General features: G+C 39.2%; 1 protein-coding gene across 2 annotated transcripts in view; it reads right to left on the bottom strand.

The window, feature by feature from the left end:
* The window catches only part of Plcb1 (phospholipase C beta 1), an 855,615-nt gene that overhangs the window by 199,355 nt on the left and 637,339 nt on the right, over positions 1-18,921 (bottom strand). For both annotated transcript variants that reach the window (XM_004661511.2, XM_004661510.2), the window contains exons 15-20: positions 18,566-18,633; positions 16,104-16,200; positions 13,828-13,912; positions 11,735-11,859; positions 4,089-4,243; positions 100-264 (exon numbers count right to left, since the gene is read on the bottom strand). In XM_004661511.2, coding sequence (XP_004661568.1) covers positions 100-264; positions 4,089-4,243; positions 11,735-11,859; positions 13,828-13,912; positions 16,104-16,200; positions 18,566-18,633 — 695 coding nt within the window. The remainder of the gene's footprint in view (positions 1-99; positions 265-4,088; positions 4,244-11,734; positions 11,860-13,827; positions 13,913-16,103; positions 16,201-18,565; positions 18,634-18,921) is intronic.

Genomic DNA, 18,921 nt, shown 5'->3' with positions numbered 1-18,921 from the left:
ATGAACTCATACATTCACCCAGTCAGCTACTTACTTTTTACTCAGTGAAAAACACCTGGACAACAGAGTTGCATCTCACATCAGGATTTTGAGGCTCACCTTTTTAAACACAATGGGTTCTTCTTCCCAGACAGGATTTACAGCATTCCCTTGGGATGTCTTGGTCTTAAATGCTTTTCTCCTTGTATCCACAGGCAAACCAAACATATCCACTTCCACATAAGTCCCAACCTTTTTATCAGAAAGAAACTGACCTGAAATAATCTAGAAGACAATTAAAAAATCTTGATTAATGTGTAACAAAGATAAGGAGACACTTTTAAGGAGTAAAGGCTTCTAATGATTGTTAACTGTAAGCAAATGTGATGAAAGCAAGAGTAGAAGTATATTCCTCTTACACTTAAGTTGATAGAGGGATATTGAAGTGGATAGATTAAGCAGTGAACTTTGTAAGCTTTATGGCTGGCCACCCAGGCCAACTGCTCTAATTGATGCAATGATAGCATATCTGTTTTGGAGGAAACCAATTGCTCTCTGATTGGATTTGGGGTCTGCTCATGGAAGGGAATTAATGCCTGGTTCTGAAATAATAATCAAAAGTCTATGGCAGGAGAGGGCATAAGTCCTGGGGTGGGGGAGCTACTACTGTTGTCTGGCTAAAGGAATATATTATGCATATAAACTGCCCTCTTAATACTTATGTTTATGCCCATATATTAGTGTTACTCTCGCTTTTGAAGTGAGAAGCTTCTCTTTTCAGTTGGTGGTGGATACTAAGGTGACTAAAAACTCACCAAAGTGCTGAGAAGTGACAGTGGCATGTTAAGCATTAAACAAGATATTTCTACTACATCCTCCAAGGCTCAGAGACACTTGCCGAAGAGGCGGTAGGAAGAGTGTTATAGCCAAAGGAAGAGGAGGAATGCTTACAATACTGTATTTCAGAAGCAAAATGGCCATGGTATTCATGACCTCATGGTGCCTGATTCTACCTACATAAAACCTGCATAACAGGAGGGAAAGTTATGACACCATCAAATTGGAAGAGGGACTACTTGGAAAGCAAAAGAGAGTCACTGGAGGGGGGGGGGTAGAGGAGAGGAACTAGGAAGAATGGTGGAGGGGATTCTGATCATGATATATTATCTATATGGGTTTTAACTTTTTAAATGTATTTTATTTTATTTTTTGAGAGAGTAAAAGGGAGAGAGAGAGAGAGAGAGAGAGATCAAGAGAGAAGCAGATATAGTTAGAATGTGTGCTCCAGGGCCTTCAGCCACTGTAAATGAACCCAAGAAGCATGCATCGTCTTATGTATCTGGCTTACATGGTTCCCAGGCACTAGAACCTGGGTCGTTTAGCTTTGCAGGCTAGTTAACTGCTAAGCCATCCCTCCAGCCTTATCTTGTCTACATGTATGGAAGTTGTCAATAAAAAGTTAAAAAGATGGAGAGGTTAGGAGTTAATATGAAGGAGTAATATAGGAGAAATAGATGAGCACCAAACCACCATAATCAATTTATCATTCCATCTGACCTCACCCAGTGAGTCATCTATACAATTGTGAGACTCATTTGTCTAGTGACAGAATGAACCAGTGTTGTGAAGTTAATCATAATCTTAATGCTACATATTTATAAAGGTCTCCCATGTCTTCTTCTTGTCAAAGTCTTAGGGCTGCATCCCCTGTCATAAAGGTTAATGGACACATAGAATCTCTTTCTATTTCATCCCAGGAAGAGAAGCAGCAGCAAGCTGACTTTGAGAGTCTGGATTGTGTGGCAGGAACAAGGAACAAAGCTGTCTGCTGGTCAAGAGCTTTCTGAGTCACCAAAGATCAGGAACAGAATTTGCCTCGTCATGGCTAGGACAGAAGTCAGACACAATGGTGACATGAGCATAAGCATGAGAGGTTGTGTGAAGCCAAGGACACTTTTGTGTGGACGTCAGAAATTCTGAAGGACTCAGGGAGGATGTGAGCAAGACAGCTGTCTGAGTTGCCCTGGGACAATTCACTCTATTTCCTGTTCTCTTCTGCATGAGTGCACTGACCAATCACTGTTCCACCTCTGCACAGGCATTCGGCAACATGTTTGAAGCGTTCAGGTGAGAAGAGTGCCTCCAGGGATTCAGAAACATTGAGGTATTAGACGCCTGTGGTACTTGACCAAAGTAGAGGCCTATATAACCGATGACTCGGAGTACTCATCAGTCAGGTGAGATGGGCCACGTTTGAGACTATTGGCTGTATGCGAGGAGATCAAAACTAAGGCATGACTGGACAGACAGGGGCCATGTCCTGGCTCTGGTTGTAATGACATGAGGTTGTGAGACTCTGGTTGTGGGACAGGAGGGACTCTGCCTCTGGTCTGTCACTCAGAGAGTCTCCATTTTAGACAGAGGCAGCAGGGTACACTTGTTTGAATATCAGCTATTACAACTCAACTTTTCTGCCTTTGTGTTATGGTTTTATAATTGCTTACACAGTCAAAGTAGAATTTTCACGACAAAACCAATAACTGAGAAAACATGTAGAAAGCACGTTAAACCTAAACAAGGCAAAAATACAACTTGTTTGACTCAGGACAAAAATTGAGAGAGCTTCAAAACTAGCATTCTATCACTACACAATGCATCTCATTGTGTTTTTCCACACTTGACAGAAATTAAACATTCTTTGCTGACAATGATTTCTTAAAATAAATATAACCATGACACCCTAATTCTACCAACTTGACTCCATAGATGCGGCTTGAGATAACTTCAAAAGATATAGTTAATAGATTTCCTTGAAAATTTATTTTTAAAACTTTGATGTAAAGTGACCGAGTGGTGGGATAATAAGCAGCTTAACAGCAGCAAAGCATGGTGGTGTACATGGACATTTCAGAATTCAGGAGGCAGAAGCATGGGGATTGCAAGTTCAAAGTGAGCCTGAGCTACCTTGTGTGATCTACTTCAAAAATACCAAGGGAGGGCTGGAGAGATGGCTTAGCGGTTAAGCGCTTGCCTGTGAAGCCTAAGGACCCCGGTTTGAGGCTCGGTTCCCCAGGTCCCACGTTAGCCAGATGCACAAGGGGGCGCACGCGTCTGGAGTTCGTTTGCAGAGGCTGGAAGCCCTGGCGCGCCCATTCTCTCTCTCCCTCTATCTGTCTTTCTCTCTGTGTCTGTCGCTCTCAAATAAATAAATAAAAAAATTAAAAAAAAATTCCTGGATTGTCTGGAAGATTGAAAAGCATGTTATGGGAACTTGACAGCTTTTGTTTAGTGTTTAATAACAGAGTAAACAGGAAAGGGAGTAGGGGAAGATCAGATTTCCCTTACATAAGCAACTATATATATCATTTTTATTTATTTATTTGACAATAAAAGAGAGAGAGAGAGGATGGGCATGCCAGGGCCTCCAGCCACTGAAAATTTGTGCAACTGACTAATGTGGGTCCTGGAGAATCGAACCTGGATCCTTTGGTTTTGCAAGGCAAATGCCTTAACTGGTAAGCCATCCCTCCAGCCCTAAACAACTATTTTTGATATATATTTCATGACATAAATATTTACACCAAAAAGAGGATATGTTATGATAATTCTCACCCATTCATTTGATTTATTTGGGGCCCATTCATGTACATATGCATCTCAAGAAAGAGACTTGGCTCCTTGGTCGAATCCATGTGGCCCATGAAGCTGTCTAACATGGATGTAATTCTTAAGAGGAAAAAGATGTATTAAGAAGTTTTGCTTGCTACTAAACTTTTTTAAAAGATTTATTTGTGAGAGAGAGAAAGAGAGAGAGAGAGGGAGAGAGAATGGGCACAACAGGGCCTTTAGCCACTGTAAACAAACTCCAGATGCATGTGCCCCCTTGTGCACATGTGTAACATTGAACATTGTGTCACTATGCATCTGGCTTAAGTGGGACCTGGAGATCCGAACATGTGTTCTTAAGCTTCACAGGCAAGCACCTTAACTGCTAAGCCATCTGTCTAGCCCGAGTTACTAAACTTTTAATGATGAGGCTCTTTTCTATGCAGGATAGATAATATTAAAAGCTTTTGTTAGGGATGGGTTTGTAATAGGGGTGTACATACCTTAACTGATAAAGTGTTGGCCACTATCCCATCTACGATGCCTTCTGTAAATGGATCAAAATGCTTGTCCGGCCTCCTCATGAACTCTGGCTTCAATCTGTAGCCACTCTTCCCATTGTATTCATACATCCCCATGTTTATTTGCATAGCCAGGTCTGGTAACAAAAGCAACTCATTATGAATGCAGTTATGTTTGGTGCCAGACAAAATGTAAAGTTGTAAAATAATATTGTATTACAGTCTACTTTTCTGGAAGGTCTCACCTTTACAGAAGAGAATTACAGATCATAACAATGTAGAAAATGAGTAAGAGAGAAAATCAGCTTATGTCACAAAACCAGAGCTACCATTGCCAACAGGTTGGTTTATAATGTTTTGTTTTCCATTTCAAATATATTTTCATGTACATTACACTTTTTTCAAAGCATTTCTATGGCTAATTTTAACAGCTGTATAAAATTCCTTTGAATACATATATTTGACAAAATGTATTTAGCCAGCTCCCTCTTTGGGCACATTTATGTTTCTTATAAATTTTCACCATTTTATTTATTAATGTTTCAATGTGTATTATTACAGTTTTGCTTTTTAAAAATTTCATTAGTAACTTCCTAAGAAGTAGAATTTCTGGGCCATAATATGTGCACATGGAAAATGACAATATTTTTTCTTTTGATAAATCTTGTTAAAGTGTCCTCCGGAAAATTTAATTTATTCATCTCTAAACTTTTTGAGGGCACTTTTTGAGGACTAATTGCCATAAATCTCACAAACAGAGGGTATCTAATTATGTTTTACTTATTTATGGGAAAAATTTAAATGCACATTTTGATAAGTTACAATGAGTATCCAATTATTTATCAATTCTTTTCCAATGGACAAAGGCTATTGGCCAGTTTTCCTAACAATAAGTGAACTAAATGAATGTCTGCACTTATTGTGTATTATGCTTGTATTAAAAATAATACATATTAGGGTTTAAGGGTATAGCTCAGTGGCAGAGCATTTGCCTAGCTTGCGAATGTGACATAAGTCCTGGGTTTTAGTTTCCTCAAAACTGTAAAACAACAACAACAACAACAAGCAAAAACCATGTTCAGGGGTTAAAGTTATTTGCTTGCAAAGTCTCATGATCTAGGTTCAAGTCCTCAGTACCCACGTAAAGCCAGATTCACAAAGTAGTGCATGTATCTAGAGTTTGTTTGTAGTGGTGGGAAGCCTTGGCATGCCCATTTTCTCTTTCTTTCTCTTAAATAAACAAAGCATAAATATATATTAAAAATGAAATTGGCAAGGGTTCTAAGAAACGTTCAGTTGTCTTGGATTGTCTGTCATGATTCCTCTCCACTAGTATGAACAATAAAGAGGTGAGGATAGAATTATTTTAAAGTTTCATGCTACAAATAATTTTTGCAGCAGAGAAAATAAATAAAAACTTCTCTAGTATTTATTAACCTCTTAAGAATATGATGCTAAAGTTAGACAAAGTGCCTCCAAAAAGAAAATAATAGACCAATCATACTTGTGAACAATTATAAGTGCTTAAGAAATTACAATATAAGATAATTTAATTGGAAAATTATTAATTGGACAAAATTCCTAATCAGAGGAAGAAAATAAGAGAATTCTCATTCTTCAAAACAGTTCCAAATGCTCAAGGAATCACATTCCTATGACACATGTTTTATACAATAATTTACAACACACAACTAGAGTTCATTCTAGGAACAAATGAACAATAGTGCAGTAGGTCTATTAAGATAATTACATTAATACACAGAAGATGAGATGGACATTTGGCCATCCCTACTGATGTCTGAGAGATTTAGTGGCATGTAACAAAACTTCCTAAAGCACTGTCTGGGCTGAGGATGTTGCTTAGTGGTAATGTTCTTGCCAGCATGCCAAATGTCCTGGGCTCAGTCTCCAATAAATCATATGCACACACAAACATACCTTAAATGCTATTAGTTCATGAAAGCTAAGTGTAGACTACTTTTGGGTGTTAAAGAATGTCTGTCTTAAAGTAGAATTGGTGCTATGATGATAACTCAGTGAGTAGGTAAAGGTCTTTCCACTGAGGATAAGAATACCCTATTCAACATCAACATATCATTAAAATTCCCATTAGTATTGAAATGAAGAGGAAGATTCCGTGGTGGTTTGAATCAGGTGTCCCTCATAAACTCGTGTGCTATGAATGCATGATCCCCAGCGGGTGCCAATTTGGGAGTTGGAGCCTTGCTGGAGGAAGTATGTTATTGTGGGTGGGGTTAGGGGTTTTATAGCCAACTCCTCTTGGCCAGAGATCAGCTCAGCTCACTCTCCTGCTGCTGTTTTCCCTCTGCTGTGGCAGAGGTGATGTCCAGACTCTGTCCATGCCATACTTTACTCTGCCAATATGGAGCTTCCCTTGAGACCATAAGCCACAATAAAAATGTTACTCCTATCAGCTGCTTTTGGTCAGGCATTTTCTTCCAGCAACATGGAGGTAACTATAATCGATACTATTTTATTTATTTGAGAGAGGGAGGGAGAAAGAGAGAGAAAGAGGCAGATACAGGGAGAATGGGCATGCATCTCCAGCTACTATAAATGAACTCCAGACACATGCACCACCTTGTGTGTCTGGCTTATGTGGCTACTGAGGAATTGAACCTGGTTCCTTAAGCTTCAGAAGCAAAAGCCTTAAATGCTAAGCCATCTCTCCAGTACTGAATCTGTTCTAGACTCCAGGTAAGTACAAAGGAAGAAGGCAGGGAAATTAAAAGTGATTAAATGTTTGTGTTTTTGAAAATCTCAATGAAATCTACTGACCAAATAGACTATTATAAGAAATAATGAAGATAATTTTTTGAACTGTTTTGATATTTAATTTTAAAAAGCCATGCTTAAAAATAAATGACAGGGGCTAGAGGGATGGCTTTGCAGTTAAGGTACTTGCCTGCAAAGCATAAGGATCCTGGCTTGATTCTCCAGAGCCTACATAAGCTAGATGCACATGGCAGCACATGCATCTGGAGTTCATTTGCAGTGGCTAAAGGCCCTGGTGCACCCATTCTCTCTCTCTCTCTCTCTTTCTAATACATAAATAAAAATAAAATACTGAAAAAATGCATAACAGAATTTCTATAAACTGCACACTAATCTTAGGTAGAAATTAATTAGTAATGTGTTCATGAAGGAAGATGATAATTTATTAAATATATTTATTTACAAAATAAAGATACAAATGCCAGTATCCAGAGATAATGTGTTAAAAAATAGAATGCAAGGGCTGGGGACATATCCCAATGGTAAAGAAATGATTTACATCCCTAACCATCAGGGAAATGTGATTAAAGATACGTTGAAATTCCATCTCATTCCTGTCAGATTGGCTACTATCATGAAAACAAATGACCATAAATGCTGGTGAGGATGCAGTAAAAGAGGAAAACTTCTACACTGTTGGTGGAAATGCAATTGGTCTAGCCATTGTTGAAATCAGTGTGGAGGTTCCTGAGATAGCTGAAAATAGATTTACCATATGACCCAGCTATACCACTCCTAGGCATATATCCTAAGGACTCTTCTCACTACCTTAGAGATACTTGTTCAACCATATTTGTTGCCACTCTATTCACAATAGCTAGGAAATGGAACCAGCCTAGATGTCCCTCAGTTGCTGAGTGAATAATGAAGATGTGGCACATTTATACAATGGAGTTCAACTCAGCAGTTAAAAAAAATGAAATTATGAAATTTGCAGGAAAATGGATGGATCTGGAAAGGATTATACTTAGTGAGTAACCCAGGCCCAGAAAACCAAACATTACATGTACCCTCTGATATGTGGATCCTAGATACAAATGATTGAACTTCTATGTGAGTAGGAATAAAACTCAGTAGCATAGGCCAGTAAACTAGAAAGGAGATATAAAGGAAATATAAGGGGAGGGGAGGGGTGCTTAATTGTATATATGTAAGTAGAAGAACAGATTAATGGGGATGAAAAGGCCCAATTGAGGTCAGGGGAAGAGACTGAGTAAAGGAAAGGTGGAGGGAGGGCTAATCAAAATGTAAGAGGATGCAAATAAATCATACCTTTTTGGACAATGGAACCCTCAGAAGCCATATATTGTTATTAGAAAATTTTCAGTGCTAGGGATGGGATACCTTCCAGTGAGTTGTTGGCCAGGGAGGTCACTGATACCCCCAAAACTTTACAGGACATTGCTGAGGCTTTTGGTTTGCCACCAGGAATAGTTGGTAAAATCCTATTGCTAAAGACTGCACATAGTTGGGCTGCAAGGTCTCTGAGAAATCCTGCTGAAGCTGAGCTGAAAACCTCCTCCATGTAGACCAGTTGACACAAAGCTGGGAAAAACTATGCTCCATGCAGTTCAATGGGAAAGAGAGAAATCACCAGTGAATATACTCAACAGTGGACACTGCAAGCCTTATACTTGACCACTCAGGCTAAATGAGTCAATGGGTACAATAGTGGCATGTCTATTATGGGGAAAACCAACCACTTCATGGGAGGGAATACATCCCTGGTACTGAAAACCTACAACAGGGGTAGTCATAAGCCTTAGGGCTGTAACATTTGCTGGTGTCTGGATAAATGTATATACTATGCTCACCAAACTGCCTAGTAAGCACTTCTCTTAATGTTCATACCCATATGTTAATGCTACTTTCACTTTTGATTAGAGAAGCTTCTCTTTTCAAATGGCAGTGACTTTGTGATGACTCAGAAGGTACCATGGTGCTGAGAAGAAGTTACAGAAGAGTGTTCAGCAATGAAACATTTCTATCACACCTTCCAAGGCTCAGGGTCCATTGTGGAAGAGGTGGTAGAAAGAATGTAAGAGCCAAAGGAAGAGTAAGACTCCTTACAAAATGCTCCTCCAGACACAAAAAGGCCTGAATATCCATGACCTCACAGTGCCAGACACTATCCACACAAGACCATCATAACAGGAGGAAAAGATGATGACATCAAAATAAAAGAGAGACTGATTGAGAGGGGGAAGGGGCATGATGGAGAATGGAGTTTCAAAGGGGAATGTGGGCGGAAGGAGGAATTTACCATGGGTTATTTTCTGTAATTATCGAAGTTGTCAATAAAAAACAAATTTTAAAAGGAGTGTTTATCTAAGTAAACTTGGCCTCTAATGAGGATGAATGATTTTGCTGAGGGACTGAATGCCAAAAGTTTTTAGTAGAAGAAAACACTGTTTCTGTGAGAGTAAAATTTAAATTTTTAAAAAATGTGTTAGTTTTTGCTGTTCATTGTGGTACACGCCTATAATCCAAGCATTTGGGAAACAGAGGCAGGAAGCTTGAGAATTAGAGGTCATCTGGCCTACATAGTGAGTTCTAGGTTAACAATGAATTATTCAGTGAGAACTTGTCCAAACCACACCAAACTAAACAAAAACGACTGTGAGTTTTCTTCAGATAAGTTTGAACTTGTTTTCAAGTACTATAAGCATCCTACTAAATAAAGCTACTTATTTTCCCCTTTTTAGATATAATCCAATTAAACTACACTCATTGGGAATAAGAATTCTGCTGGCAATATTGAAAAAGAAGTGAAATTAATAGTAATGAATGAGACCTTCCCCTTCTAGGAGTAAGCTATATTCTAAATCATCACTGAGTTATTGCATTCACAGTGGTAGACAAATTTAAAGATATAAAACAATGAAAATAAATTCTAAATTAACAAAAGAGGTCACATCTATCAAGCTTCAATTCTAGTTCAGTGAAATGAATGACCAGTTCAGTTTCAGCCTAGTTCAATGGAGTGAAAAAAAGGATTGATCTCACGGAAAATATATACCATAACTAAATTTGGATGGATTAAAGGACTAAATTACCAATGAGAAACAACAGGAGTAAATGGCTCTGTTCTGGGATGGGATTCTGTCACAAAAAGAAACCAAAAGACAGAAAATATTACTCAACCTGATCTCATGAAGTACATTTTTCTGTGTCATCCAAAGGATAATTTGACATTTTTAGGAACACTATTGTTATAATGACCAGGAAAGCATCCAGTAGTCCTGCTAGTGGGAATGAGTCCCAAAGGCAGAAACATTAAAATGAAGGGGATTTTAATTGTTAAGCCTGGATAATAAAGACATGTGATGAAAACAGTGAGATACTGTATTTCATCTGAAACTTACTATCATGATTAGTAGTAGCACTTGACCAAAGTCTCAAAGGACAGATGCACTTAATACCATATATAACTATTGAAAAATATGCCAGCAGAAACCTTTTAAGTTTTGCCATTTTGCAACATGCCAAAAATTTGGTGCTTAAAACTTACTCATATTTAGAATATTTCCCCCCCAAAATTTAGGAGGTGAATTTGATAGCTTACATGCAAAACTATTCTCAAAATAGTGGTTACAGTAGAACAGCCCTCACATGACTAGTGGTAGAAATTATTTTGTGCCTTGTGAAATGCACTTAGTACATAGCTATTAAAATTCAGTTTTTTGCAGAATATTTAAGTATGTGCACATTTTTCCTTTTATAGAGAATTATATGAAACAGTATTTACTTATTCATATAGCTTACCATGTAAAAAGTTGAATCCGTTACTTAGAGCACTGTTGGAAGATTTATCTTTTTTTTTTTTTTTTTTTGGTTTTTCGAGGTAGGGTCTCACTCTGGTCCAGGCTGACCTGGAATTAACTCTGTCATCTCAGGGTGGCCTTGAACTCATGGCAATCCTCCTACCTCTGCCTCCCAAGTGCTGGGATTAAAGGCGTGCGCCACCACGCCCGGCTGGAAGATTTATCTTTTTGTTACACTTTTTAAATTTCCATTTTTCCTAAAATAATTCCATAGTACTTTGAAAAGTTTAAAAACTCACTTGGACAAAACAACACAAAGACCATAGATATGGAGCTGGAGAGATGGCTTAGCTATTAAGGCACTTGCCTGCAAAGTCTAATGACTTGGGTTCGATTCCCTAGTACCCACATAAAGCCCGATGCAGACGGCGGTGCATGCATCTGGAATTTGTCTGCAGTGGCAGAAGGTCCTGGTGTGCCCATTCTCCCTCCTCCCCACCTCTTTTTCTTTCTCTCTCACACAGAAATAAATAAAAATATTAAAAAAACATAGATACACCCTTTTTATAAATTATTAAAGATAATTTTGAAATTTACAAAATTCAGAGGTTTCTTTGTTGTGATTTCTCTTCATTGAAATTCACCTTTAAAAATAGTTTCCTTATTTATGTGTATGCACCCGAGTGCCTGAGCTGTTGCACGTGTGTGTCACAGCAGGAGTGTGGAGTCTGAGGGTAAGTTTTGAGTAAGTCTTCGCAGGCCCACCTCACTTGAGGCAAGGTTTCTCTGGATCTCATTCATCTGTTGTCCTTTCTGGAAAATGTTCTTGTCTTTACCTTTCATCTCCCACAGCATGGAGGGATTACTGCAGCCTGACTTGGGTACTCAGCACGAGCAGCAAGCACTCAGCCATCTCCCCTGGTGCACCGAGCCCCTGATATGGACCTTTTTGATCAAGTTTGTCAAATGTTTTTTTTTTTTTTTTTTTCCTAGCTTAGCTTCCATGGGAATGGTTTGTGGACACTGGAAAATGTGACTTTGAAACATGAGGGGTGGTCATGAACTTACCCACTGTCTGGAAGTTGAGTGCCACCATCTGACAGCCGGCATTCCAGAAGAGCTGAGGCATGTAGTTGGATGAATCCACACGTGTTCCTTTTGGATATATCCTGCTAAGCTGCATTTTGTTATATCTGGACCATCATGTTAAGCAGTGAATGCAATTTTAAAAGTAATCAGTTGATTATATTAACTGCGAGGTTACTTTTCATCTTTCTCATTGGGAAGTGAAGTCAACATTCATGGGAACATTGGACAAGTGGCCAAATATGCAAAAAGCTATCTGAGTAAAGCGAACAAGTACTAAGTGTGCTGTTAGGGGAGAAACAATGTATCCCCTTTGGGAAGCCTGTGGCTGAGAGTCATGGGGCAGTAGAAATAGCAACAAAGTCAGTATGACTGTGTGAAGTGTCAGGGGCAGTGTCAATGATGAGGGACACAGCAGGAAGCTGGAGTTCACAAAGTTACTTGAGAGGAGAGTATTGCATGTGGCACAAGTAGACAATGTGACCTGCTTGAGCTATTTCTGCTAGCTCTGCCCTCATTGTCTTTCCTTCCCTGGGAGTGCTGGTGCCAAGACTGTGGCAGTGTTATGATTGATAATGGGGTAGATATAGCACTGAAACTTCTGCCCTTGCTTCCTTCCAGTTGTAGTTCAATTTCCACACTAAGCACATTGTAGCTACTGAACATGCCGCATCTTTACCACACCACTGACTGGTTCCTCTTACCAGGCACAGTACAGGTTAGCTGCCATTGCAAGCCAGACAAAACTGATCAGTCTTCACTTTGGAACATGTTGGCATGATGTAAGTTACTTCATCTTTATGTGCCCAGTTTTCTCATCTTTATTAATTTAACAATTTCAATTTTGGTTTTGTTTTGTTGAAGCAGAGTCTCACTTTAGTCCAGGCTGACCTGGAACTCACTCTGTAGTGCCAGGCTGGCCTCAAACTCACAGTAATCCTCCTACCTCAGCCTCCTGAGTGCTGGGATGAAAGGTGTGCACCACCATACCCGGCGATAATTTTTACACCATACGACAATTGCAAATAAAATAAGATCAATGCTAAATGCAAACAGAAAAGATTTTTGAAGAATGATTTTATTTATGGAGTTCACATTTGTTTCCTTTCCTGCCCCTGATAAATGCTTGATTCTTTTCTTTCTTCTTTAATATATATATATATATATATATATATATTTGAGACAGGGTTTCATATGTAACCCAGGCTGGCCAAGAACAAATAGTTACCCTGCTTCTGTGTTCCATGTGTTCCAGTGCTGGGATGATCTGCGTGTACTGCCATGGCTCTCGGACTCTGTTGATGAGTTTTAAAGGGGACTTTCATTCAGGAACTGCTCCACAAAATTGAATTTTTTGGGATGGTTAGCCTTAATTTTATGAAAACTAATTTAAAGGCTTTGATTTTATTTTGATTCATGGTTAATTATAAAAAGTTGTATGAAAAATGCCATTGTCATACGTTTACATTCATGTTACATCATCACGTGAACTATTTTTATTTATTTATTTATTTTTGAGGTAGGGTCTTCCTCCAGCCCTGGCTGACCTGGAATTCACTATGTTGTCTTAGGTTGGCCTTGAAATCACAGCAATCATCCTACCTCTACCTGCCAAGTGCTGGGATTAAAGGTGTGCATCACCATACCTGGCTTGAACAATTTCTTAAGTGGACATGTATTACTTGCATGTGAGGTGCCAAGTCATGTCTCTAGATCTGTATACACACTACCTGTGGATAACACATGTATAGAGTATGCACACTTGGTCACAAGTATTGTACCTAATCCAAACAGCAAATCATCAAGCTAGTGGCATTATTTCCATCTAAAGATGAGGAAAAGCAGGATTAGTAAATTGTGAAAACACTCAGTTGGATGCTGTTAGGCAGCCTTCTTAATCCCAAAGCCAGCTGGCTTCCCAACAGCCCAGGCTACATGCACTGCGCATGACACCTGAGCCCATGTGTCACTCCAAGGTTATAGACAGAGGTCATTCTATGCGGCTTCACCATTATTAAGCAGAGAGCCCATGACTTTAGCTGTCCATCAGCGGTCGTTCATCAAATCAAGGATACTCTACAAATTCCACTGGAGACTTCGTGAGTTGCTCAAGGCCCTTGGTTTCCACAAAAGAAGACATCTCAAAGCTCTTATTTCTTTCTGAGTTAAACAACAACAAAAGAAAAGTGAGAAATAAAATTCAACAGTATAGGTTACAATACTATAAAGAATTAAGCAAATGACATGGAGGGCAATTAATTCTCAACTTTCATATTCAATTCTTTTCAATGAACTATTTTCCTATAACAGAAGCTGAGTCTTGCCAGTTATCTCTTGGAATATGTACCACTTGGGTGAGATATTTTTCTGGCTGTGTACTCTCAGGGTATTAGTAAATTTTGGAGGACTATAGTGTGGCAATGAAATTAGTTGTGTTCTAAATCCATCCAGATTTCTCCTTGGGGGCTAATTCAAGATACCCTCAGGGCCAAGTGCTAATACTGCATATGTTATTCCTACCCACATTGTTATCGTCTCACTTACAACTGATGTGCCACCATTATGTGGGATCTTTCAAAGCAGAAGGGCCCTTGGGAAGGCTCCAGCCTGGCAGGCTCCTTTGTAAATTAGATAATAAAGGAGCGAGATGCTAAAGATCTCCCTCTCCTGAACATTTGTGATAGACCAACGTGCTGAAAGTGGCACATACGTCTCCAGTTAGAGGGAGAGGAACAACAAAAAAAAGTTATCCTTGGTTAGAAAGATTGAGAGACAGTCAGGTATGATGGCACATGCCTTTAATCCCAGCACTTAGGAGGCTGAGGTAGAAGGAATACCATGAGTGTGAGGCTAGTCTGGACTACAGAATGAGTTCTAGGTCAGCAAGGGCTAGAGTGAGACCTTGAATCAGCAAAGCAAAACAAAGCAACACAAAGCATAATCAAAAACAAACAAAGGGTGAAAGAAAATTTCACTGTCTTCCCAACTCAAATATCAATGGCCATGTACAGCAGTCAGACAATGATTGAACAGAATGTGTAAACAGCTGTTTTTAAAACTTGGTGAGAAGTACCTCTTGGATTTTCCCCTTTCCAAATTTAAACCTCATTCTTCTTCCTTAACTTACCCCTGACTCTATCCATGACCCACCTGTGTGGTAACAAACATCAGTAATTAAAATCACAGGAAATGTTGAAATCGTCATGTATAAACTACACTGACAGTTAAACTCCTTGTGAATAATAGGTGGCACCATATGCCACTAAGCCACATCTTTTGAGAAAAAATACACAAATATCAATAGCATATAAAAATTTGAGTTTGGATATATTTATGAAGTGATTCTTGAAAAGGCTGCTGTATTTAAGCAAAAAACTGTCTTGAAGACCATATCCTTAAGCAACTGGCAAGTCCCCAGGGTTCTCTTAACTCAAGCTTCCCTGAAGTTTACGACAGCACATGGCACCATCGTAACAGGGCTCCTTTCTCTAGGTAGAAGGCAGATGATTGTCTTCCACTCAATACCGGTGACAGGAAAACTTAAAGTGGTATGGCATTAATTATACATTCTCCTAAGTATATAAATGTGCAGGATAAATGGAATCTGAGTGAGCTGGTTCTCTCTAATGTTGCCAGGACTGTAAGTGTGCCTCTTTCTGTGGCATGGGTAGACGTTTCACACTTTCACTTGTGGAAGACGTTTCACACTTTCACTTGTGGAATGCTTGTGTCCCACCATATAGCAAAACCAAACCAAACGCAAAACTTTCAATTAGCTGCATGTTGGTCTAATATGTTCAAGGAAAAGTGTATCATCATTGTGAACCAGCTCCAGATGTGTTTGCCCCCTTGTGTGCATGTGCGACATGGCCTGCTTGCATCACGGGCGTCGGGCTACATGGCACCTGAAGGTTCAAACATGCATTCTTAGGCTTCTCTGGCAAGGACTTTAATGATTAGGCCCAGCAGCTGAAAGGCCCTGGTGTACCCATTCTCTCTCTCTCTGTCTCTGTGCCTCTTTTGCTTTTTCTCTCTCAAAAATAAAATAATTAAAAATATTTTTTTAAAAAGGAAAAGTATATAATCTATAGTCCTGTCAAATATTTTGGAGTGATGTCATGAAATAGTCTTGTGATTTTTATAAATTTAATATGATATATAATGTTGCAATATGAGGTTGTATTTGTGTAAAGGTTAAAAGATAGCTGAACTCATACATACATCCAAAAATTCACCCAGTTCCATTAAGGATAATATTCTTGGATCCAATTACCCTATATTTACAATATATTCGCTATATGTCACACCAGTTTTTTTTTTTTTTTTTTTAATCCAGGAAAGGCTTACTTACTTTTTGAAATTTCAAATGACTCAAACTTGACTGGCTGAATATAGTTCACCAGGTTTGACATCTCCTCTGTGGCCATGGCCTCACTCCCGGCAGTGCCCTGGAGACAGGGTAAATACAAGAAACATTGCTAGAGTCATCTTATGCTACCCAGGTTATTCTCCCAGGAAAGTGGTCACATGACTCTGAAATGACCTTTGTAGGCAGAAACGCACCATTAGAGAGAGAAAGCAACGCCACCCGTGTCCCTTGCTAGTGCCTGGGGCCACGTGTGTTTCAGAGTTTGAATTTTGGAACATGTATATGAAGGGGGCAGAGATAGGCCTACATATAAACAGAAACTTCACTCAAAGCTCATATACACCTTGTGCACACAGCCTGAAGGCAGTTTATTTATTTATTTTTTTCCCAGTTCTGAGAATTGAACCTAAGGACTCTTGTAAACTAGTCAAGTTTTTCAATAATATTTTGCATGCAATAGTTTCATGGTGTGGAATTTTCCACTTGTGGTAACTAGCTGGCTTCAAAAAGTTCCTGGATTTTAGAATTTGGCTTTGTAACTTTAGCAGGTCAAGCCTACACTTCTTTTATAACGCGGTGACAGGGGTGCGTGCAAGGGGGGGGGGGGGGGGATAACAGCCTCAGTACCCTCCCTCACCACCAGAGGGACTCAGGACCTCAGCCCCTCCCTCCACAGGCCTCAGAAACCAGAACCTGGAGTAATAAGATGTCAGTGCTCAGCAACACACAGCGGGCTTGAACAGCAGGAGCAGGGATGAAGCCCACGGTGAGGAAATTACAGACATTATTATACAGGTAACTCGTTGGGAACTGAAGATTGTTAATAATATTTTGGAAGGAGTGCCTTGCGGAAGTGCATTGGAGTAAATGGATAAGTTCTGAACATCCAGAGTCCAGAGTGCTGGACACCGTGGAACCCCAGATAAATGTCTGCAATTCTTCACACGTGTCCCTCCTTCCGTCCCTCCCTCCCTTTGGCTCCTTTATGGAGTAGGATTAGTAGCGCAGGTTCCTCAAGGTCACCTGATTTCAATCATAATCTCAACCCCAACAGTTGAAAGCTACTGAACTGTAGACAAGTGACTTTACTTCTCTGTGCCTCAGTTATTCATCTCAAAGTTAGGATTCAACATCCGTCCTGACAGTATACAATGTTTTAGTAAATATTGAGTTCATTTATGTGAAAAAGCTTAGAACATGCCTGGCACATAAAGGCTCGTATGATTTGAGGCGTCATTTGCAACTACATAGTTTTTCTTTAATATAATTTTTAATACTGAAGGAAACCATTTCTGAAGTACTAGCATAAGATGGGCCTCTATGGAGTGAGTTAATATTTTATTCTGTTTTTAGAAGAGAAGATGCATACAGGCAAGGTTTCACTTTGAGAACTCTAGAAGAAACGTTTTAGTTAGATGTCAGCTGGGCTGTTTTCATGTATAAGTAGGCAGTTATAATATGATCCAAGAACATTAACAAACTGACATCAAAACTCACATCATTCTCAGGAAGATGTATTTAAGATGTATTTGCCAGATACAGTAACAGTGTTCTAGTTGTTGCCTTTGTAACAGTGTTTTTTTTTTTTTTTAATTAGGATGGAAATTACTGAAGAAACATAAAAAAATTAAACTAAGCTGGGAGTGGTGGTCTACATTGGTGGTTCCAGCTTCCAGGAGGCTAAGCAGGAAGGATCACTTGAGCTCAGGAGTTTCAGAGTAACCTGGGTTACATAGTGAGACCCATTTACAAAAAACCCACATACAAATTTAGACAACCTTAAAATATTTGTAAGAAAAGAGCACCAAATAACAGTTTATTGAGCGAGGTGTACACACCTGTAATGCCAGCACTCTGGAGGTGGAGGTGGAAGGACCCTGAATTTGAGACCAGCCTGGACTGGCTAGCAATATCTTGTCAAACACCCCAATGAATAAATGAATGAGTAAGAAAAAGAAGATGCTGAATTTTTATTTCTGTGAAGACACCAGTGAGGAGATACGGGCTTGAGCATATCTGAGAGCTGGTCCACTATAAGCCTTGGGAGTCTTTGGCTAAAACACAATTCTGGAATGCTGCTTGACCTCTCCCTGGTTTATTTCTAGCTTCTGGGCAATTATGACTTCTGGGTAGGTGACGCTGCTTGGGGAGTGTGAGTCTACAATAACATAGCTCTAGAAACTCCAGGCTTACAACAATGAAGTCAACATTACAGCGCTAAAGTAGTTCTGACATGCCAGTAGACAACTTTTATATTTAAGTTTTTATTTTATTTTATATAATTCATTAATAGCCTCAGAAATTGAAGCTGGCAATGGAACAGCATATGTTTACTCTTTAAGCCACTAGGTGGCAGAAGAGGATCACAGGTCATGTCCAGGCGTCTGCACTGGACCTGGCCAGTCCGTGAATCTATTTGTGGGACAGAAGGTCAAGATACCCACCTCATCCATTGAAGATTTTTTACAGTCATCATCGTCGTCGTCGTCGTCACTCTCTGTGTCAGCCTCTCCTGTCAAATTTTAATAACAGACCATCACATCAAGCAACACTGGCATGTTCAAAGCCCTTGTAATAGCGTATTCCCAAACGTAATTAGGGACTCTTTTAGAAATTGGACATTCTGTTTCTTTTTAAATTGTAGTAGTTTCAGAAAATTATACTAATATTTTTATTTTTTTAGCTTTGAGAATAAATAAAATTTAATATTTCAAATGTTATAAAATGTTCTAACATATTTTTTCTCCACATGTCGTAATACCAGCACTCGAGGAAGTGTGGGGGGGATCACCGTGAGTTT

This window comes from Jaculus jaculus, chromosome 8 (assembly GCF_020740685.1).
Source record: "Jaculus jaculus isolate mJacJac1 chromosome 8, mJacJac1.mat.Y.cur, whole genome shotgun sequence".
Lineage (NCBI taxonomy): Eukaryota > Metazoa > Chordata > Mammalia > Rodentia > Dipodidae > Jaculus > Jaculus jaculus.
The sequence above is the reverse complement of the archived record's forward strand: the minus strand, read 5'-3'. Positions and strand labels throughout refer to the sequence as shown.